Raw genomic sequence first — 24036 nt, 5'->3', positions numbered from 1 at the left:
ATGCTTTGGTAACTGGCTAGGTATCTGTCATCCTTCTGCATTTATTAATTGGCCTACTTTTGTTTTAAAGAAGAAAGAGAGCTCTCTTTGGTCAGTAGAATGGAGTTCAGCTCTTTTAAGAAGACGGGCATATACTTTTTCCCCTTAACCAACTTTTAGAGTAAAGGATCGGTGGAATAATCCAGTGATGGCAATTTTTTTTCTCTTTTGTGAATATCACTGTGGACCTGTGGATTTTTACTTACTCAGTATTACATAGTCATTATTAATAGTTATTATAATATTATAATAGTCATTATTCTTTTTCTTTCTGATGTTATAGTGTCTGAAATTTTGTTAGTAGGAGACTTTCCAGGCTGGCTCTGTGTCCTCCTTCCTATTTGAGCACTTCTTTACTATGAACTTACTGGATCCCATTTCTGGTGTTTACAAAGAGCCCTGGTTCTTCTTAGAGGAGAAATGACACTTATAAACTAAGATCTGGGTTGTATTCATATTTGACTTAAAAAACATTATTTTAGAAAGGGGTCCATTATCCATGCCTATAAAGGTGTTAGGGAAAGCAGTGTCTTCTATATAATTTGAGTTGGATGTGAATATATGGTGTGGCAGGGAAGTAAAGGATTTTGGTCTAGGAAAGACTAGATTATAAAATATTTTAGGGACCAAGGAGGTGTACCCTAGAAGTACCTTATGTCATATATTCAGGAGATCGGTATATCTGTACCACTATTCCTCTAAGCATATAAAAATAGGAATGCTGAGAAACCTGGGGAAATGAATCTGAACTTTTTAGTCTTCACAAATGAAGAAAATCTTCAAGCAATCCAAGAAAATAACACTATTTTATAGACTAAAATCTTACGAGAGAACTGTTCCCATGGTGGAGAGAATGGGCACTAACTGTATTTATTATTTTAGTTGTATCTCATTAAATCACCACAATAGCTTTGCATGGTAGAAATTATCCCATGTCACAGGTGAGGAAAATTGAAAATCAAGTGTTAACCTGATCACAGTCCTTAATGTGAGAGAACCAGAGTTTATCTGGTGTTTACAAGTGTTTTCTCACACATTATTTGATAGCTACAATAGCTGTCTCAATGGCCATAAGTTATAGGGATTGCTGTGAACCTACTTTACTTGGGAAGACGAGGAACAGAGAGGTTACAGAACTCTGCTGTAGTCTCGTGCAGAAGGGACTCAGCTGAAGTATTAGCATTCCTTCGTGAACATTGTTCTCATTGTGTTGTGTACAAAACGTCACTGATATAACTGATTATCAGAACCATTTGAGCTCCTTGAAGGCAGGGGCCATTATTTTACTTTTCAGTATCATTTACCATTTTAACACATAGTTGACACTTAAGAAACTTCTTATTAGTTCACTTGATTTAGTTAGGTACTAGTACATAGTAAACTGTGGTCGATGACCAAATGCACTCTTACAGGAAAGGGGGGAAGTAGTTTACTTCCTCTTTTTTGAGAGTTGTTCTGTTCTGGAATTGGTGCTCTTAAGTATAGCTTAAATTGCATCATTAAACATTGAGAAGTAGACCAATCTGAATTACAGTAGAATTTTTGTGATTAGACATGGAAAGGGTCCTGATACTGTGGGCCTTTTTTTTTTTCATTTTTCTTTTATTATTCATATGTGCATACAAGGCTTGGTTCATTTCTCCCCCCTGCCCCCACCCCCTCCCTTACCACCCACTCCATCCCCCCTCCCCCCCTCAATACCCAGCAGAAACTATTTTGCCTTTATTTCTAATTTTGTTGTAGAGAGAGTATAAGCAATAACAGGAAGGAACAAGGGTTTTTGCTGGTTGAGATAAGGATAGCTATACAGGGCATTGACTCACATTGATTTCCTGTGCGTGGGTGTTACCTTCTAGGTTAATTCTTTTTGATCTCACCTTTTCTCTAGTACCTGTTCCCCTTTTCCTATTGGCCTCAGTTGCTTTTAAGGTATCTGCTTTAGTTTCTCTGCGTTAAGGGCAACAAATGCTAGCTAGTTTTTTAGGTGTCTTACCTATCCTCACCCCTCCCTTGTGTGCTCTCGCTTTTATCATGTGCTCATAGTCTAATCCCATTGTTGTGTTTGCCCTTGATCTAATGTCCACATATGAGGGAGAACATACGATGTTTGGTCTTTTGGGCCAGGCTAACCTCACTCAGAATGATGTTCTCCAATTCCATCCATTTACCAGCGAATGATAACATTTCGTTCTTCTTCATGGCTGCATAAAATTCCATTGTGTATAGATACCACATTTTCTTAATCCATCCGTCAGTGGTGGGGCATCTTGGCTGTTTCCATAACTTGGCTATTGTGAATAGTGCTGCAATAAACATGGGTGTGCAGGTGCCTCTGCAGTAACCTGTGTCACAGTCTTTTGGGTATATCCCCAAGAGTGGTATTGCTGGATCAAATGGTAGATCGATGTCTAGCTTTTTAAGTAGCCTCCAAATTTTTTTCCAGAGTGGTTGTACTAGTCTACATTCCCACCAACAGTGTAAGAGGGTTCCTTTTTCCCCGCATCCTTGCCAACACCTGTTGGTGGTGGTGTTGCTGAACAGTGATGCAAAAATCCTCAACAAAATAATGGCAAACCGAATTCAGCAACACATCAAAAAGATTATTCACCATGACCAAGTAGGCTTCATCCCAGGGATGCAGGGGTGGTTCAACATACGAAAATCAATAAACGTAATAAACCACATTAACAGAAGCAAAGACAAAAACCACTTGATCATCTCAATAGATGCAGAAAAAGCCTTTGATAATATCCAACATCATTTCATGATAAAAGCTCTAAGAAAACTAGGAATAGAAGGAAAGTTCCTCAACATTATAAAATGCTTTTTTTTTTTTTTTTTTGAGGCTGGTTCTTTCTACATAGCCCATGCTGGGCTTGAACAGTAAGTTCATGTGGCCTCTGCATGCCTGGCTTCAATATGTATTTCTTAATAACAAGGACATCCTGTCACATAATCATACTACAGATATTAGATTCAGGACGTTTACCATTGATCCAGTACTTTAATCTATATTCATTTCTAATTCAGTCAGCTGGCAGTATTTTTATAGGATTCTTTCCCTCTGGGATGGGATCCAGTCTGAGATCATATACTGTATCTAGTTGTCATGTCTGTACTCCCCTTTAGTCTGGAGGAAGGAGTTGCTTTGTTTTGTTTTCTTGAGACGTGGTCTTGCTCTGTAGTCCAGGCTGAACTTCAATTCATGATCCTCCTGCCTCCCGAGTGCAAGGATTACAGTCGCGTTCCATCATGCCAACCTCCACAACTACAGATTTGGTTTCATCTATACTTATTTATTGAGATGGTACTGGGATTTGAACTCAGGGCCTCACGCTTACTAAGCAGGCACTCTACCTTTGAGTCACTTCACCAGCCCTGTTTTGTGTTGGTTATTTTTGAGATAGGGTCTTGAGAACTCTTTGCCCACGGCTGGCTTTGAAACCTCACCCTCCTGATCTCTGCCTCCTGAGTAGCTAGGGTGACAGGTGTAAGCCACTGGCTTCCAGCTTCTGCTTGTAGTAAATGATTTCTTTTCAATTGAGAAGTAGGATTCTCTGAGCTAGTATTTCCTAGAAGTTTTCTAATCTAGAATGGTGGTATCCAGTAGCCCTTTTCATAATGATAATGTGATGTTCCATATCATATGCCCAGTGTGGTAGCTGCTAACCAGGTGAGCTGTTGAATACTTAGTGTGACTAGTGTAGCTGAAGTACCGAACTTTAAATTTTAATTTGAATTAATGTAAATTTAAACAGTCACATGTGGTATGGGAATGTAGCTTAGTGGTAGAGTGCTTGCCTAGCATGCATGAAGCCCTGGGTTCCATCCCTAGCACCACAGAAAACATACATACAAAAAACTTAAATAGTCCTATTTAGCTAATGATGTCTATTAATAATACAGTTCTAGAGTTGCCACAAGCCTGTAAACAGTCTAAATTCAGTGGCTCCTGTCGCAGAGGAGCTTGCTATAGCCATTATTGCCTGATTGAGAATAAGGAAGGGATCAGGCTGAGACATTTTTTATTTTGAAAACAAAATCATTCCTCATTAACTCTAATAGAAGTGCTCTTTATAAAACTGCAAATGCATTCCTTTTTCCACTTATTTAGTAAACATTTATGTGTCAGAGACTACACTAAGTACTGCATTTGGCAGGCAACAAAAGACTAGTCCTTTGGCTTCCAGATAGAAATCAAAGTATTACAGAAGGCCTCAGTATTTAATTTCTTTAGTCATCATTCATACAAATAAAGAAGTGAGTTTATAGATGTGAACATGGAATTTGGCTGCTCAGTGTTGGTAGCTTCTCTGGAGGTGGGTCTTTGTGGTGATCATGGTTTTCCCACACTCCCAAAAAACAGAAGTAGTTAATATGCTTATCTCTTCTTTTCTCTCTGCTCCTTTACACTTCTCTCCCTTTTTTCTTTTCCTCTTTTCCCATCTCTTCCTCCTGTCATCCTTTGGCAGTGCTAGCAACACTTCATAGATAATAGATCCACTTGCTGACAAGACCTATTTCTTTTTTAATGTAATGCATATGAAGTTTCTTTTGTATGAACTTGTTAACAGATCAATAGTATTTTTTATCACCTAGATAATGGAAATAGAAGAGCAAAAGCTAAAGCAGTTAGAATTACTGGAACAAATTGAACAACAGAAGTTAAGATTAGAAACTGATTGCTTGAGGGCTCAGCTGGAAGAAGAAAAAAGAAAAAATATCCAACAGACTAAGGTAGGATGCAGGAAATCTCATCCCTATATAAACCATTGGGGTGGGGGTCAAGAAATATGGTCATGACAGTCAGAAAATTAAATGCCTTTCTGTTTATTTGACCGTTTAATAACCTACATTTGCAACAACCTATGGGTTTTTTCTTTAGTTTCTGTTGAGCGCTAATATAGGTAAGACTGATTTGTGGGAAACGTGTATGTTGAGCTTTTGGACTCCGCACTAGTTGTACTAGCTGGTCTCACTGAGGTGTTGTTTGAGGTAGGGTATTGCTGTGTAGCCCAGCATGGTCTCCATTCTCCATTGTCCTGTGTCAGCCTCCCAAGTGCTGCATTCAGGCATGTGCTACTGTGCTGGACTTTTTTATGTTTTTTCTTTTATTTAATTAACTTATTTGTAATGTTTAGAGCTGAGCAGACATCACCACTAGATAAGTTTGTTTTTAAGAACACTTGGTGCTTTTACTTATTATTACAGTGCTGGGGATTGAAGCCAGGATCTTGTGCATGCTAGCCAAACACTCTACCACCAGTCTACATTCCTAGTCCCACGTGCCTAATTATAAAGTACAAAGCTACATGAAAATGTATAATTACAGAACATTATATGAGATATTTTAGTACTTGCTTCCAAAGTGTGTCTTGTAATTAGTTTTTTCTTCTTTAGGTTGGCACTGCTCTGGCATCATGCACTGTTATTTCTGATGAAGATGGACATAGGCAGATGATTCGTAACTATCAACAGCAGCTTTCACAACAAAACAGGTATTAGTTTAAGCATAATTTCTGTGTGACAGTGTGCTGTGTCTTCAGGATTTATTATTTGGTTTATGTGAGACTCTAGCTGGGAGTCTCCGTATCCCAAGATAGGTTGGGATAGAGATTTCCCCAAGGGCAGTAGGAGTGTTCCCTTTCCACCATGATCATGGACAGTCCTCGATTGCTGTTTATTAAATTGAATTTATAAACACTTGAGAATGTAAGACATTTTTCGTTCATTAAAAAAAAAATAATATACTTGTTTTTCTACTTGTTTTTGATAGGTTACACAAGCAATCTGTTGAAACTGCCAGGAAACGATTACTAGAGTATCAAACTATATTAAAAGGAAGGTATCCATCCATGTCAGCCACATCTTTGATATCTGATTCTGTTATATCAATACTACGACAGAAATCTGAAAAACATACTGCTACATCAGAGCATTGGAATCAGAGTCAGAGACTCAAGTTAAGTCTTAACATGCAACCCATACAGATTTCTAAATTAGAACAAGATCATATTCAGGTACTGGGACAAAAATCACTTTCCACAAAGACAGATAAAAACAACAGAAATAGTAAGAACTTCGGATGTTTTAGCCAACATAGAATCACAGGAATATCTAAGGCAGTTCTCTAAGACTGAAACACAACAGAGAGACTATAAATTGGTCCCTAAAGATTCTCATAAACTTTCAGGGGCTTCGTCATATGATCAGCCACAGGTATTACAGGGTGCTAGAGAAATACCTGAAACACTTAGGATACCAACTTTTCAAGCTTTAGAATCTCAACAAATATTATCAGATGATAGTGAAAATATATCCTCTAAGCTCACTGAACCATCTTCATTCCTACCACTGGCACCTGAACATTCTTTTACTTTTCTCCCTGTTAAAGTTGAGTCTGGAAAAACTCAGGAACCCCTTTCAATCATAAACAAAAGTACAGTTTCCATAGGCCATTCTGCAATCAGCCAAATACATGATCATCCTTTGACATCCTTAGAGACTATCGCAGCCCAGCAAGGTCATTTGAAGGCCTTTCAAGAATAGAACTACAGAAGAGTATTCTTCAGGCAAGCAGGAGCAGCTGCTTTTGTATAAACAAAAAGAACTGGAAGAACACAGTGGTCACTCTGCACTCCACCCAGTGGTGACTATAGATTCACTGAGTTCTGCCAAAGCTGAACCTGGGAGATTCAACCTGGGAGATTCCAGGATTCTTTTCCAGCCAACAGAGCTTCTGTGCTCCCCTCAGGTAATCCTGCGCTTGCACAATTTTGAGGACAGGCTTTTGCATTTTTCACAGCCTATGGTATTGCAGCAAAGTAATTTGAAATTTCTCCAAGAACATGTGAATATTCAGAGGGATGTCCTTCAGGATAGGCACGAAGCCCAGGAAGTCTTATTTGTACATAAACAGAATGAATTGGATGGAAGGATATGTTCTGAACAGGCTGAGCCCTCTTTTCTGCCACAGCAAGTAACTCAGCACATGTTTACTTTACTACCTTTCACTAATACAAAATCTAGAGAGAAAGGGCTTTTCTCAAGCCAGTCTGAAATCTCAGGATCTCAGGATGGATCTTCGAGTTTCCTACAGCAGTTCCCACCTCTATCCGATAACTTTAAGTTGTTCCAAGAACAGCAGACCACACAGAGGGATATGCTTCAGGTTAGACCTGATGCTCAAGTGGAATTACTTTTACATAGACAAAGGAATTTGAGGGACAATATGCCTGTCTCACCAGCTCAACATTTAGACGCTTCTTCAAGCTTCTACCAAAGCTGAGCCTCAGAGATTTCAGAACATTATTCCCTCAAGCCATTTGATAATTCCAACATTTCAGGATAAGTCTCTTAGCTTTCCACAGCATGGCCTGCCAAGGCAAGAAAATTTGACAACATTCCAGGAACAGTCACATGTACAGAGGGTAATACTTGGAGCTAGACAAGGAACTCAGGAATTTGTATATAAACAAAGTGAACTGGAAAAAGGAATTTCTTCTGAGCAGCCTGGCACCTCCTCTTCATCCCAGGCAGCTGAATTTGAAGGTTTACAGGAGTTTATGTCGATCAAGAGTAACAGTACAGGTCCTATAAGCCATTCTAAGATTCTAAAACTTCAGGAAAGTTTTTTGAGATTTTCACAAGATACACTACCTCTACAAGGTCATTTGAAAGAACACCAAGAATGTCTAGCCACAGAGAAAGAAGCCTTTCATTTTAGCCAGAAAACCCAAGATAATACATCTTCTGAACAAACTGGCTTATCTTCATTCATACCCCAATCAGAACAGCTTTCATTTATATCCTTACCTTCTGCCTACTCTGGTACAACCCAGGAATAAACTGGCTTATCTACATTCATACCTCAGTCAGGACAGCTTTCATTTACATCATTAACTTCTGCTTACTCTGGTACAACCCAGGAACCTGTTTCAATAGACAGTAATAATAAAATAACTGCAAGCTATTTTCAGATCCCAGAATTGCAGGACAGGCTTTTGAAGATAGCACAGTGCATCCAGCCTCAACAAGGTAATTTAAGGCACTTCAAGAACAAGCAGCTGCACAGAGGGAAGCCATCATTCAATCTAGACGGGTAGCTCAGGAAGAAATACTTTTACATAAACAGAGACGTTGGAAGGGAAGACTGTCTCCTGAACAGGTTGGTACCTCTTCCTCACAACATTCATTTGCTTCATTACCTCTTACTGAATCTGAAAGAACTCAAGAACTTTGTCCAACTAACAGTAATAATACAACCTCCTGAAGTCATTCCAAGATGCTGATTTCGCTTGATAGGCTGCTGGGTTTATCACATACTGTTTTATCTCAACAAGATAATTTGATTGTACTTCAAGAACACTTGCATGCACAGACAAATTCTTTTCCTTCTGTTAAAAAAAGCCAGAAAGAATTAGTGTTGCCCAGACAATTTAAATTTGAGGAAAAGGTATTTTCTGAGCATTTTATCCAGTCTCACCATGGTGATTTGAAGACGCTTCAGCACTTAGATGTACAAAGGAAAGCCATTCGATCTGGACAGGAACTCCAAGAAGAACTGCTTTTGCAAAGATTAAGTAAATTGGAGAAAAGGGTATCATCGGAGCAAGTCAGTTCCTCTTCATTTTCATCCCAGGTAGCCCTGCCTGTTGCTGACTCTGAAGGAACCCAAACGTCTTTCCAAACCAAAAGCAGTGATACCGAGATGCCAAGGCAATCGGATAGGCTTTTGAGCCCTTCACAGCCTATTCTGCCTCAGCAAGGGAATTGGACAGTGCTGTTGGACTTAGAAAGGGAGGTGTGTCCTAATGAGAAGCCCCAGGCAGAGCTCCTTTTAAACAAACAAAATAAATCTGCTGGGTATGCTGTCCCCTCTTTATTGCTATCCAAGGAAACAGATCATTCATTCATTCCACTGCCTTTTGCAGAAGCTAAATCTAAAAGCATTTGTGAATTGTATTCTAAAAATGAACATGCAGCTCCCTCAAGTGATTCTGTGACACCAGTGTTTCAAGATAGGCTTTTGAGTTATTCATAGCCTTTCTCAGCTCAGCAAGATAACATGGGTCTTAAGAAGCAGTTGGATCTACAAAGAGTCTTGCATTATAGTCAGAAAGCCCAAGAAGAATCGCTTGTACTGAGACAAACAGCATTGCAACAGCAGATACAGAAACATCAAGAAAACTTGAAGGATTTCTTTAATAATGGTCAGGTATGTTTTAAACTTAAATACCTTAGTATTAAACAGTAGAGGTTTAAACCTGACTCACATTTAATTCTCGGCCTACAAGTGTTGAATTATTGAGAGTAAGTGATTTGATCTCACCTGTGCTTTTATTTTCTACCCTAAGCAACGTGGAAATTAAAATTCATCTACCTCATGGTGTTTATGAGATTAATAGTTAGAACCCAACTAATTTTAAATGCTAACACCATGAAAGAATATAAACTTTTGTTGTTTGTTCGCCTTTGTGTGCTGGGATGGAGCCTAGGGACTTGTGCTTGATAGGTAAGCACTGTAAACTGAGCTACATTCCCAGTAAGAATAGAGGTTTTGTTTTGGTTTTTGTTTTTTTTGTTGTTGTTGTTGTTGTACTGGGTTTTGAACTGAGGATGTTGTGCTTGGTAGACAAGTACTTTACCATTTGAGCCACACCTTGTGTATAGTTTCTTATTTGATACTTTGTTATAATGAATTTTAAGTTTACTATAGATTAAAATTGTAGACTTAACTGGTTAGCAGAAAGTTTCTTATGTCATAGCAAACCTTGGGTTCTTTATGTATAGCACTTTGTTGACATTATATGTGAATCAAAATCAATACTCTTTTTTTCTTAATTGACATTGCTATCACTTTTTTAAAAGCTAGCATGGTTGTAGGCTGATGTAGAGCTGGACCTGCATCTGAATTGTTGAGAAGACTGGCTTAGTCACTCAGACAGTTACCATAGTTCTTGGGAGACAAGAGGGCTTTCTCCTGAATATGAATGTATCCATATTGTAGTCGGCCATTTCTTAAATTCATTATTTAAGTGTAAACAGAGTTCTACAACTCTTTGAAGTTCGGGAGAACTTGGGTTGAGTCCAAGAGAAGTTAATGCCTGTTTAAAGAAAAAGTAATGCAAATGAAAAGCAGAGAGGAATACCCAGGTATAATCTCTTATGGAGAGGTATAGAGGAAGCTAAGTTTTTATGTCCAGGGCTGTGAGTGGTTGTACTTCTCAATGGGAAGATCAATTTTTTAATATTAGAATCATATCTCATGTTTTATCTATGAATAAAATTGTAATCATGTGAGTGATGGAACTACTTATTTGCTGGAGGTTCTAATGTAAGAAGGGAGGTCTAAATGTAGTGCACTCCTCACATAATCTCAACCTGTGTCATCCCCACTCTCATCTGTCCACTTTTTCAGGCAAGTCAGCCTACAGTTGAAAATGGTTTAAGAATGCAGAAGATGGAGCAGCTCAGAGAGTGCCTTCCGAATATTCAAGACTTACCAAGAGATGATCAGGAAAGCAATAGTTACGCAGATCGGAACACCTCTGATAAAAACCATCTGCTTTCAGAAGCTGCTAGTGCCTCACAACGGAGTAAAATGATTGCATTTATCGTAATTCTGCTGATTATTTTTGCTTTCATCCCCTGCAGTCTGCTGTTTGGAGAATAATATGGTTGTTGATCTTCATTGTGCTTAACTTGTTCTCTCAGTAGGTGAGCATCTAGACAAAGAACCAAGTAGAAATGCCTCAAAACCACCTGTAGCCAAAGTTAATTGTGGACTGGACTTAAACCAACATGAACTTAGTGCTATACAGGAAGTGGAATCACCAGCAAGTGGCAGACCTTCTACACCAGGTGAATAGATGGTTGGATGAAAGTTTTTTTAATGGTTTGCCAGTTTTCGGCATTTTTTCAGGATACCAAAATTTATCTAAGACACTTTAGTCTTTGACTACTTGTGAGAAGAAAAGTTTGGTTTTTTTGTTTCTTTTTGGTGGTAGTAGGGTTTGAACTCAGGACCTTGTGCTTGCTAGGCAGGTGCTCTACGACTTGAGCCATGCTCCCAGCCCAAGGAGAAACTTTTTTTACTTAAAATAGTTTTTAAAACTTGGATTTAAAAAATGTACCATTAAGTAACTTTTTTTTTTATTTCATATAAGGAGAGACCAATTTACAGCAGACGAAAATCTTCTATATCCCATATTCTGACACTTATTCCCTCTGCTTCCATTCCTCCCTTTCTTCTAAACATGTTTAAGATGTGACTCAGTTCTTTTTTCTCTTTTTCCTTGCCACTTTTCTACTTTTAATACTTTTCCTGATTTTCTTTTCACTGCTGATTATGATGTTTAAAATCCTTAGGAACTGAGCGTGGTGGTTTGAGCCTGTGATCCCAGCTACTCCAGAGGTGGAGAGTGGAAGGATTAAAGTTCAAGGTCAGTCTGGGTAAAAGGTTATCAAGACCTATCTCAACAAATAAGCAGAGGATGATGGAGCTTTGTGGTAATGTGCCTGTGATCACAGCTAGGCAGCAAGCCCTGAGTAGAAGGAGACCACAGTCGGAGGCCAGCCCCTAACAAAAAAGCCAAGGCCCTACCAAAAAATAAGTAAAACAAAAAAGAGTTGACGGTATAGCTCAGGTGGTAGAGCACCTGCCAAGGAAAGCAAGGCCCTCAGTTCCCTACTGCCAAAAAAACCCCAAAGGAATCCTGGCTTTAAGGATAATTAGAACAAACCATACTCCCTTACCATGTTTCTTACCTATAAAAATTCCAACCTGCAGTATTTTGTAAGCAGTTCTTTGAATTTCATAATCTTTTTTAGATTTCAGACTCAATCAAATAATTTTCTTGATCAGAGTTATTAAAGCAAATCTTTTTTCTTGGAGTAGTGAGGTTTGAACTCAGGGACTTAACACTTGCAGGCAGGAGCTCCACCACTTGAGCTGCACCCCCCAGCCCTTGCTTTAGTTATGTTTTGAATAGGATCTTCTTTATGCCAGGGCCAGCTTAGACCAAGAGCTATTTATGCTTCCCATGACTCAGGGATGACAAACGTGCATCACTATGCCCAGCTGTTGGTTGAAATGGGTTGGCCTTGAACCTCTGTCCTCCTCAGCTCTGCCTTCCAAGTAGACTGAAAAGCACAGAGAGATAGACAAAGACATGGCTCAACATCAGCACACGTTCATTCAGGAGAAGAAACCTGCAGAGGGGTTCTCCAGCCAGAGAGCTAGAGTCCACTGTCACTTACAGACTGGGGGGTTTTATAGGAAAGGAAGGACCTAGTAAAGGGTCAGGGAGGATTTCCCATTGTGACTTGTCCATTGTCCATTGCTAGGGGTAATCAAGGAACTGGGCCTTGTGTACTGGTACAGGTGCTAGGAACCAGGGCATTTCATTTATAGACCAATGGCAAGAATAGGAGTTGGTGGGGGCAGTCAAGGAGCTAGGGCTTTTGTTCTGGCACAGGTGCTAGGAAATAAGATGTTTCCCTTGGAGTGTCCGTCTCTGTGGGAGGTCAAACAGTTTATGATGGCCTAAGTGATGTCAAGTTGAAACAGCTAGGATGTGAGGCATTGTGCCAGGTTAGCAAATCTCTTTTTTTTTTTTTAAAGGGCGTGTGTGTAAATGAGCTTTTTTATATTTCTTAGCAACATACATAGAAGTATTGTGTTACAATTAACTATTTTGGTCTTCAGCCTTTTTCTGTTTGAGAGAATTAAGGAAGATGGAAATTCAGAGTAAGTCTGCTCTTTTATTGTATCTTGTGGAACTTACGGAGTAATGATTTTATTTATTCCTAGGCTTTGGAAGCCTTTTTAACTGTTTTGTATTTGATACACCACAGCTGTTCAGGAATTGAACAGTTCGCCTAATTCAGAATGGCTATGAGGGAATCCTCAAAAATGTCATCTTGTATAAAGGAAAATCAATTTATCTCCTTTATCTTTCAGCTCCTCTCTACCACCTTTGGTGAATAGAACTCAGATGGGAAGACTTGGCCCTTCCCTTGGCTATACCCTTCTCCAACACCCAATAAATAAGTCACCAAATTTCAATTCCACTCTGTGAACTCCTAAATTTGCCCAGTTCTTTCCATTTCCACTAGTACTTACTTACTTCAGGCAGTCATTTTTTTCTTGGATGACTACCATTACTCCCAGTGTTTTCCTAGTTTCCAGTCTTGCTTTACTCTAAACCAATTTTCCCATGTTATGTTTAGAGTAATCTCCTTCCCTTTCCTCATTTAAACTTTCCATTGGTTTCTTTGTATTTGAGGAGTAAATTTAAATAAATCAAAGACCCTAGCTTTATCTGCCAAGCCCTTCATGGTCTTGCTGGCACCATTTCTCTGGTAAGTTTGTCCTGAACTGACAAGTTTACCTTTCATGTGCCCTTTGAGAGCTCTCATAAGATAGCTGGTATCATACATCTTTAGGTAATACATCTTCAGGTAATACTTCTAATCAAAGTATTACATACAAATAGTTTAAAAAGCCAAACATTGCCATATACCATAAGTAGCAGTTCTTCTGAATCCTACTCAACAATCACTTCTCAGGTGTCCTTCTTGGATTTACCACCATGATTGTATTGGATTTAAGCAAAAATTCAGCTAAATTATCATTTTAGTATAAATATTTTTTACTGCTTTGACAGTTGGTACAGTATGATTACATTTCTCTCCATAAACCTTTTGTCCTGTTGTAAATCACCTTTTTTCCATTTGCCTAAAGTTTCTGTAGAATGGATGGCTATCCTTCTACATTCTCTTAATACCTACACCTCTAAATACAATTTTCTGTGAAGTTGACACTGTTTCCTCTGCCATGAAAACCTTTTTAGTTGAAAGTTGGATGGCTTTACCAAGGTTCTTTTTTTTTTTTTTTTTAGAGCCTCATGCTACTGGGCAGGCACTTGAATTATGCCTTTAGTCCTTTTTTGCTTGCTTTAGTTATTTTTTCAGATAGGGTCTTGCATTTTTGCCTGGTGCCTCAGACCTAGAGATGATCCTCCCTGTGGCCTCCCTTGTAGCTAGGATCAATGCTCTCTTGAGCCATCATGTCCAGTTTGCTGGTTGAGATGGACATCTTGCTCTTTTTTGCCCTGTTATCCTCCTGATCTGCACTGAACAGCTGGGATTACAGGTGGCAAGCAAGGTCATTCTTAGAGCAAAGTGTTATTTGCTTGAAGAGGGGGGATATAAAACTGGTTTGGGAGTGGAGGTGAGAAAACTTACCTTTTTAAAATGTGTACATTTAAAACGCACAGCTATACATTGTATCTGTAGTTACTAAACTTTGATTTGGGTAGGCCAGATAGAGAGGGGGAAAAAATCTAAGTAGACTCTTTGGGGGTTGACAAAGTTGAAAATGTTGATCTGTATAATCTTCCAAGTCTTCCTTTCCCTAGTAGTTCATTTATTTTGCTTTTGCTGTCTGTGTAGATTTCCTTAACTCTTTTATCCCAATATGCTGGAATTTATTTTGGTTATCAAATTGTAGTTTCAAGAGGTTCTTTTTTTCTCTTGTTTTTCATGTATAATGTTCTGCTATTGTTTCATGAATGCAGAATATTTACATTTTTTTTCTTTTTTGAGAGTGCTGGGATTTTAAACTTCAAATGTTGAACTTGCTAGGCAGGTGCTCTACCACTTGAGCCATGCCCCAGCCCTTTTTGATTTAGTTACTTTTCCAAGAGGGCCTCATGTTTACATTTTTAGTTGTTGATTTGGGTTCTGCTTTTCTCATTTTGAGTTGGTGGGTTTTTTTTTTCCCCCCTGTATGTGTGTGTGTGACTTGTGTCTAATAGTTTACAGGCTTTCTTCTATATCTTTGTATATTTGAGTGAGATGCTGATGACTGTATGGAGTTCCTATGGATGGAACCTTATTTAATTGCTGGACTTCATGGGGAAAGGTGTGACTTTTTCATCAAGGACCCTCAATGCAATATCTATAGTTCTTTTTCCTTTGTAAAGAAAGATCCTCTAATGACAGCAAAAGCCTGACTTAAGTGTTATAGAGCCAGAATTGGGGGCCTGAGTTGATGCAGACTTTCTTTACTAACCCTGATTTTCCTTATGGCATTCTGTCACTCCCTTCTACACTTTCCTTCTTTCTGTGCCTGATCACCCTGAACTCGGAGCGTATTAAATTCAGTTTCTCCAGAAGATAAACTTTCAGTCTCCTCTGGAGATGATGTTGAAGGACAGGGACAGCAGGAGACCAGAAGATCTAATGTTCCAAGTACATAGTTTTAAACATTATCTGTGTTTTTTTGTCCCTGAAAATGAGTGTCTTCCTTTTGCAATACCTGGTGCCTTTAATTCCCAAGTTTTTTTCTGGGTTCTGCACAGTAAATTAGCTTACTTCCTTACAGTATTGCACATTCCTTTGATTACTTATTTTTGTGTCAAAGCATAACATTCAGAGGTGCTTATTTCAGTGATTTATCAGTAAAATAAGTCACTGAAATCAGATAAACAACTGAAATAATCATGTAACCAACACCCAGGACAAGAACTGGAACATTGGAGGGTCCTTTATAGGGCTTTCCTCATGCCCTCCTAATTACTATTCCCTAAGCTCCTATTTTATTGTGGCTATTTTTGATCTTTATCTCTATCATTTATGCATATTATATCTTAAACACTACTGATAGTTACTAGATTATCCAGGTATTTTTTTCATGTGATTAATCACCACTGATATATAATCAAGTTAGGTAGTAGAGATATCATTAAAATCTTAGTAAAATTTAAAATAAAGGCCTGACTGAATGATAAATAGTCATTATTTTTCTACTACATAAATGGGGTCTTTAAGAGTTTAGATTTTTACCTAATTATCTAAATTGCCATTTTAGTTTTAACTCACTCAGGAAACTTAAGTGGAAATTTAGTAAGTAAATTTTTTTTACTGCTTCTCAGGTAAACCAAATTTTCTTCAAGACAGAGACCCCGTGAGGGTCTCAATAAGCCAAGAACAAAGTTTCCTTGGGAGTTCACTTGCTTATGACCCATTTGGTTGTCAACAACTACTTGTCCAGAAGGGCATCAAAAGTGATGACTCTGATAAAGCAGGTGAGAGGTAAAGAAATTGAAAGTGGAATTGTGCACAAGGATACATGGACAAAAAAGAATTGCTGTAGGGTTATTTGTGATAGTGACTGTATGGTACACCCATACTCTGTTGTTCTATGCATAAAAAATTACCTGGGCTGGTAGTCATCAGTGTTGATACAGGCTTACCTTTGTTGGAGATGTGGTTTCATTTTCTATTCTGTATGCTCATATATTGTAGATTTTTTAAATAAGCATGTATTTATGTTTGTACAGAAAATTGAGGGACTTGAAGTTTATTGAAAATAAGTGGCTTTGCTTTTAAAATGTCTTATTAAATAAATACCAACAGGAAGTATATCAGGATGAGTTTATGTAGTTGGCAGCTCCATAAATTTAATGTTTAAGCCTATTTGTAAGAGTCTACATTGTAAGTCAAGTATTATGAGATATTTAAAAAATTCTCTCTGTGGGATTCTAAATGAACTGCTTCATTTGTAAATATTTGGAAAATAATTGTAAGGAACTTTAAATCAATTAATGCTACAACCTGGTAATAACTGATGTTAATTTTCTTGCTTTTGAGTGTATACATGTATACAGAAAGCTATTTCCTGTGTAATATTGCTTACTGACCTTACAGAGTTGTAGCCCTGCTCTGTTATATGTGACACATCTCTTCAATGGTTAACTTTCTACCCAGATTTCTTTAATTTAGCTGTCACATATATTCAGATAATTGGTATCATAGCTATATCTGTAGTTAAATAGAATGAGATGAGAGATTTTCTTCTTGAGGGTTTATAGAAAAAAGTTGACTTTAGCATCTGCTTTTTAAACTGTAGGTTAAAGTAAATGTAACATACAGAATTTCTAGTACATTATAATTCTTATCATTTTAAAATAAAACTGTTACATCATTCCTTTAGATTACGCCAGCGTGTACTTGTATTTTCCTTTTATCTATATGTCCTCTAGCCAAAGACTACCAGGAACATACTATAGTTGAACAGAACTTGGGTGTCTTGACCTGTTCAGGCATTGAGGGAAAATGCACACCAAAAGCAAACATGAGGCTTCTTAATAAAAGGGTATTAGAAAAAAATTACAATTATCTGTCTATCTTAAAGGTTCTTTATCTGCAGATCAAAAATAATTTGAAAGTCTGGTATAGCCCAGTGGTAGGGCACTTGCCTAACATGCATGAGGCCCAGAATTTGATTCCCAGCACTGCCAAAAGGGGGAAAAAATTATATCAACATGTACAGACTTTTCCCTTGTCATTATTCCCAAAACAATATAGTATAACAACTATTTACATAAATAACACTTATTTTATATTAGGAATTATAAGCAATCTATAGATGATCCAAAGTATATCCAAAGAATGTGTGTAAGTTTTTTTACTATGCCCTTTTATAGGAGGCACTTGAAAATACACAGATTTGTTAGCTGCAGGGGAAGAAACAAGGTTTTGCGTATTTGTATTGGGTGCTGTCGGGAAGCAGAGGTAATTCTGTTATGGGGTGCCATAAGAAAGTCTTATCTGGAAGGGAGGAAGAATGCAGTAAGGTAAAGTTGTAACTAGTGAAGCAGCAGCAGTCACCAGGATAAGGGATGCTTGATCATTTTTGTGTTTTGGACAGTACTTGTGGTTTTGTCTGCATTTAGACATGATTATGAGTGGTCTTATTTTTGCCTTCCACAATCACAGAGAGGCTTTTTTTTCCCCCCACCCCAGCCTGGCTACACAGTAAACCCTGTCAAAACACAAAAGAGAGCAGCCTTTTCTGGCATTGGCATTCCATGAAATTGTTGCTGTTTAACAGGAGAACACCAAGACCTAGCTAGTAATTCTGGGTTGGCCCCTTACTCTATAAGGGCTGCTTTTCTCTTTCTGAAAGTATTGCCTCAATTTCGATTATTTTTATTTTAGAAGTGTCTTAATTGTATTACTACTTCTCCATTTTCTCCCTGCCACTTAATACTGGTCAATACCTCACACTTTGATTTCTTACTAGCCTTTTAGTTGTACTCACCAACTTTTGAGTTTGTACCCTTTGCTTTTGTAGGACAGCAGGAAATCGTGCCTTGTGCATGTTTTGGGAAGATATTCAAGGTGTGGCTTTCATGTTACTTCCCCATTTTAGAACCAAATCTAAACTGATAACACTTAATTTCTCTTCCAATTTCCAGGGTTCTATCCAGTGAATTTTTGAATGTCTGACTTTCTTTCTTTCTTTTACTTTTCACTTCTTCTTGGTACCCAAATGATACCCTCTTCACTCATCTCTCCTCTGAGGTAGTCTTTTGGTATATTATAGATAATAGTGAATACCTGTGATCGAATTGAGAAATTTCAGACTAACTTCTCACTCCTAACTCACTTTTGAAATAGACCATTTATGAAATGAACATGATACTTGCTATTTTGTTTCTGCTTTATTTATCCATGATATAATTGTGGCAGTTTTTGTTTTGTTTTGCAGTACTGGGGTTTGAACTCAGGGCCTCATGCTTGCTAGGCAGGTACTCTACCCCTTGAGCCACTCCACCAGCCCTGTAATGTTTTATGAGTGAATATATGCACACACATACACATGTAAATGTACGTGTTTATGTATTGGGTTTCCACTTAAAAATATTTTACACAAACATTTAAGAAAATACACCTTTAGCATATGTGACCTCTTAATTAATATGGTGGTAATAAGGCCAAAATTTTTATATTCAGTGGAACAATTTTTATTTTGTTTCAGAGCTTTCTCACAAATTCAAACACATATTACTATTCAACTTTTTTTTGTTTTTTTTTTTGTACTGGCGTTTGAACTCAGGGTCTCACACTTGCTAGGCAGGTCCTCTACCACTTGAACCACTCCACCAGCTCTGCTTTGCATGGATATTTTTGAGATATTGTCCTGCAAACTATTTGCCTGGGCTGACTTTAAACTGTGATTCTCCTGATTGCTGCCTTCTGTGTAACTAGGATTATAGCCTGAGCCACCGACACCCAGCAGAAAGTACACATTTGATATGTTCTAATATGTCAAATATAATTAGGAATAATTTTTAAGCTCATTGTGAGTTTAGGAAGCACTAAAAGGTTTAAACAAAGTAAAATTTGAAGCTGGGGTTATAGCTCAGTAATAGGATGGTTGCTTAGCATACATAAAGCCCTGGATTAGATTGCTAACAGCAATAAGTAAAAATTTAATCAAAGCCATGTTTGGTGGTATAGATCTTTCGTCTCATCAATTCAGTGGATGAGCAAGTGGATTATTGTAGCCTAGGATTTCTGAGGCCAATCTGGGCAGCATAGCGAGATCCCATCTTAAAAAGTGGAGGATGTATTAAAAATTACTCATTTTCCTATCACTCATTAACACTGATTACACTTTGGTATTTTTCTTCAGTGTCTCTTCTGTGTTAGGAAAAATGCTGCTTGCAAAGAAAGCTCATGAGAAAAGTCTCATGTCCAAGAGCAAGGTTTAATAGCAGGCTCAAACTGCCAGGCTGGCCAGGGAAAGATGGCATAGCCCAGACTCTGGGCTAGGTGTGACTTTTATAGAAGAGGGAGCTTAAGAAAGTTAGCACAGGTGTAGGAGTCTCTGTTAGGGACAGAGCTGTCCTAGAGCACAGGAATTTCTGTTGGGGGTGGGGCTACCTGGAGGCTCCATTTCTCAAGAAGTGAGGCCTGAGGATAAAATGGCTGCCGATTCACAAAATGACAACATTATTCTATCATTCTGCATGTATTAAACTGTACTTATGGTTGTTCTTGCTTCTCCACATTAAAATGACAAAAGTATTTCCCACTACTTTGAGTCTTTTCTGCCTTTTAGGCTGTAGTTAGGTGTTTTTATAGGGATTTATTTATTTATGGAGTAACAGTGACAACTAGTTTGCTTTTGTTTTTATTAAAGCAGTGACTGCTGTTTCATTAAAAAACCAAAGTGAGTTTGTTTGGTCTAAGATAAAGCAACTTTAAGAAGCAAAATATTAAAGGAAATTATAGGAGAGCAGGGAATGTTGACTCTGGTGCTAAGAATTTAATTTGTCTTAATCTGTCCCCCTCCATTTTGAACTTCAAAACCCATTTTTTAGTCAAGGTTCAGAAACCTGATGTTGAGAATCATGCAGTAGTAAGTTATGCTTTGGAGGAAGAAGAGTATACATGTCTGAGTCCAACTGAAGCCATGTGATAAGGTTAGTAATGTCTTCATGTATGCTGAATTCTTTCTCTAGTTTACAAAATAGTAAAATCTGTGTTCTCTGAGATCTGCTTTTATTGAAGTGGATTAATGATGAAAATAGCCAAATCTGAGTATCAGAAGACCTCTCAGTCTGCCTGACACATGATCTCTAGAGTACTGAGAAGCAAAACTACAAAGTAATTTAAAATAGATTTGTGTGTGTGTGTGTGTGTTTGGGGGGGGGGGCGCATGTGTGTGTAAGGCTAGTCCTTTCTGAGCAATAATGAAAAGGTTTTACTACTGACCTTTCTAACTATGAAGGTTTCTACACTTGACCTGAGCTCAGAATTGACAACTGCTCATGTTGGTGATTTAAACTTTTTCTGGGTATTGCTTGATAATCATGCACTAATATTTCCCTTTAACTTTTAGACTGAAACACAAGAGATTTCTCATGAGCCATCATCTTCAGTAACTGTGTCTACTGGGAGCTTTTTAAGTTATGAAAACACAGAGTTGAGCCTTACAGATCCAGGTAATAGCATCAAACTGTAAGCAAATGGAAAGAACAGTTAAATTGTAGTATAATGGTGGGAGAAAGCACTAGTTTTTCACAACGCATGGGTGGGGAGTCTTTAAGCCTGAAAAGGAAAGCTTTGTTGTTTTGATTTGGTTGTTCTTTTGGATTTTTGTTTGATTGCTCGTTTTGGCTTTCGCGGTGCTGTACTGGGGTTTGAATTCAGGCTCCAAGTGATTAGCTCACCTCAAAAGGAAAGTTTTTATGTTGAGTGGAATTTATTGGACAGTATGGCATTCCATAAACCGGGTGTGGTCTGTAAGTCCATAGCACATTTGGAAGTATCTGCTAGTGTCACCTTTTCCCATATATGGAAAATCTATCTTGTTCCACTGAGCTCTTGGTTATTTACATAGTCATGCTTCTCTACTAGAATATGTTTCTAAGAAATTACCCAACCATTAAAAGTACTTAAATATTAGGCTGAGTTGTTGGTTTGAGGCCATGTCAAGTAAAAAGGTAGAAAGACTCTATCTCAACCAGTAAAAGCTGGGCATGGTGGTGGTGCCTTCTGTCATCTTAGCAACTGCAGTGCAGGCTGGCCTGGGAAAAAACTAAAGACCCTACTTGAATAACTAAAGCAAGTGGTTGAGGACGCAGCTCAAGGGGTATAGTGCCTAACTAGCAAGCAGGAGGCCCTGATTTCAATAGTGTTACTGTGCTTTAAATCTTCTCATTTAATTCAATTTTTAGAGTCATTTTTGGAGCACACAGACCATCAGGAACAAGAATCTATCACCAGTAAACAAAAGGAAACAAGTATTTTAAATTCTATAGTTCCTTCAACACAAGCTATTTATCAGCAGCAGAACTCTTCAGATGTTCATAAATCTCTTGCCTATGTGGAAGAATTTACATCTGGTCACATACACTCCCGGCAGATGACAGACAAGCACATAAAGGAAGTACGTGTGATACCTGAAAAATCAGACTTCCGGGGTAAAATTATCTTAAAGGAAAACTTTTGTCCTCTTTTATATGATTTTTTTACGTTTTAAGCAGTTACTGTTTGAGCTTCATGTTTTACCATAGAAATATTGAGGGCATTTTGTGAGAGGGCATGAGGAGATACTTTCATCTACTATGGCTGAGCTCTAGCTCAGGCCTGGATTCAGCGAGACCATGGGCATATTAACTCATTCATCTTCCATAAGGGAAAGATGTTGGAGGTTAAAGGACATGTTTGGCCCACCATAGCACTGAACACAGTGAACCTTTTCTTGTTAAGTCCTGAAATAAGTTTAGTAAGAACAGTAAAGTTCCTTTCCTCCTAGTTTATCTCATCAGGCTTTGGTACTTTGTCCAAAGCTTTGATCACTGAAAGGATCCCTGCTTTTACTTTGCAGATAATCATATAGGATTTAATTTGAAAGTATCTGCTAAACATGAAAAAAAAGAATTTTGTTGCATTCTAAAGTAGTATTTTTCTAGGTGCTAAACAAAAAACCTTAAACTTAAATGTCTCCTCCCCCTCCCCCCCAAAATTCTAACAGTCTACCTCGACTTTCCAGAATTGGAACACATTTTTCCAAATTTGCATCGTCAGCTGTTTAAACGCTCAGAAGCTCATCCAGACTTTGATTTATCGTCATCTTCCTCTGTGATTTCTCAAGACAACAGGGACTTTTACCAGGTATATTAAAGAGCTCCTCCATTACAGTGAATCTCAAAGAATAGTTCTTTTGTAGAAAAGAAACCTTGGTGGCCTCTCAGCCTGTTAGAATCACATGGAACTCTTAAAAAAAATAAAAAACTGGCTCATACAGGTGCTCAAGAGGTGATCAGGATCTTGATTCAAGGACAACCCCATATAAAGTTAATGAGACCCCATCTCAACAAACTGGTGGTTCCTAACTATGGTTAATTATGATCCAGTCACTTGGGAACCCCTAGGTAGGACTGCTGTCCAAGGCTAGCCCCATGCAAAAAATCTAAAACTGTATCTGAAAAATAAAGCAAAAAAAATGGCTAGGGGCATGGCTTAGGTTGTGAGGCTCCTAGTTGGAAGTACTGATAAAAAAACTCCCACTGCTGTGGTTTTATTAAAAGCTCTCCAGTGGCTCTCTTTCACAAGAAAACCTCTACATCTGCTGGGTGTGGTGGCTTATGCACTTGGAAGACCCACCCTGGGCAAGTTCCAGACCAGCCCAAGTTACTCTGTTGGGGAGGAGCTGCTGTGAGTTGGCCTTTTACTTTGATAGGTATGATTTTATAAAATTTCTAATGTGCTAATGTGCCTTCTTACACTTAGTAAAGCCGATTTCAAACCTGACAACCAAGGTGTTTTATACAGTTCCCAATTGCCAGAGAATTATGTTCATGTTACCTGGCTAATACTCAAGTCTTTAGAATTAGGGTAAGCTAGTATATTAAGGTAACACAGTGATGATAGATTCAACTGATTTCAAGCCTTTACATGTTTCTGACAGAGCTCAGATTCTTCAACTGAAAGATGTACTTCATCATCCAGAAGAACAGTTTCTTTTACAGCACTGAGGCGAACCAGCTTACATTCTTTTCCTAACACAAGACAACCTGACTCTCATGCTGCAGCTCAGTTTTGCTATAGAAAACATTGAGGGTATGTATGGCTAAATTAGGAAAGACTTCATGGTTCCACTTCTTTGAACCTGTTGGTTTTTGTCCTTGGTGTTCAGTTTGCTTACATTTGAAATATTAACCTTCAAAATGAAAGAGTTGCCCCTTGTCCCTCAACTTACCTTCTAGAACTTTTTGTTCAAGCTAATATGTAGACTCAATTGAAGGCTGAGTATTTGCTCTTAAATTCAATTTTCAGTGTCTGAAAAACAGATTTTCACTAATATTGCAGGAGGTGACCTCATTAGGTGGGATTTATCTATTAAAGTTTTAATGAGTAACTTTAAAATTTCTTCATGCAGGATCTGGACAATCTTTTCAATAACTTCTGCCAGAATTTTCTTCTCAGGAGGGGAGTAGGCTTGCTGACCTACCAAGTATTTTTAGCATTGAAGCAAGAGATTCTTCCAAAAGCAGGGATAATCACAAGTGTCCCTCTGAACAGACTGAAACATTACAAAATAAGAAAAAAAGCATTCACTTCCAAAGTTCCATGTGCAGTTCATCTGATGACACTACTGTGTTAGATCAGTTACGAGTACAGCATAGTACT

At 38.1% G+C, this 24036-nt stretch overlaps 1 protein-coding gene and 2 non-coding genes across 3 annotated transcripts in view; all 3 read left to right on the top strand.

Moving 5' to 3' along the window:
• Positions 1 to 24036, top strand: part of LOC141417257 (centrosomal protein of 295 kDa-like) — a 37209-nt gene that overhangs the window by 10970 nt on the left and 2203 nt on the right. The window contains 19 exon segments of the mRNA XM_074055409.1: positions 4639 to 4776; positions 5440 to 5537; positions 5816 to 6071; positions 6073 to 6583; positions 6586 to 6612; positions 6615 to 7305; positions 7307 to 7846; positions 7934 to 8079; positions 8082 to 9256; positions 10460 to 10637; positions 10756 to 10902; positions 15981 to 16133; positions 20220 to 20301; positions 20303 to 20321; positions 20741 to 20843; positions 21579 to 21824; positions 22397 to 22518; positions 22935 to 23112; positions 23762 to 24036. Coding sequence (XP_073911510.1) covers positions 4639 to 4776; positions 5440 to 5537; positions 5816 to 6071; positions 6073 to 6583; positions 6586 to 6612; positions 6615 to 7305; positions 7307 to 7846; positions 7934 to 8079; positions 8082 to 9256; positions 10460 to 10637; positions 10756 to 10902; positions 15981 to 16133; positions 20220 to 20301; positions 20303 to 20321; positions 20741 to 20843; positions 21579 to 21824; positions 22397 to 22518; positions 22935 to 23112; positions 23762 to 24036 — 5085 coding nt within the window.
• Positions 20412 to 20491, top strand: LOC141417751 (small nucleolar RNA U2-19). Its single transcript, XR_012442386.1, has one exon. It is a non-coding gene; the product is annotated as a small nucleolar RNA U2-19 (small nucleolar RNA).
• Positions 20584 to 20653, top strand: LOC141417750 (small nucleolar RNA U2-30). Its single transcript, XR_012442385.1, has one exon. It is a non-coding gene; the product is annotated as a small nucleolar RNA U2-30 (small nucleolar RNA).

The sequence above is a fragment of the Castor canadensis genome, chromosome 15, assembly GCF_047511655.1.
Source record: "Castor canadensis chromosome 15, mCasCan1.hap1v2, whole genome shotgun sequence".
NCBI lineage: Eukaryota > Metazoa > Chordata > Mammalia > Rodentia > Castoridae > Castor > Castor canadensis.
Note: the sequence above shows the minus strand (reverse complement) of the source record. Positions and strands in the feature narration are given on the sequence as shown.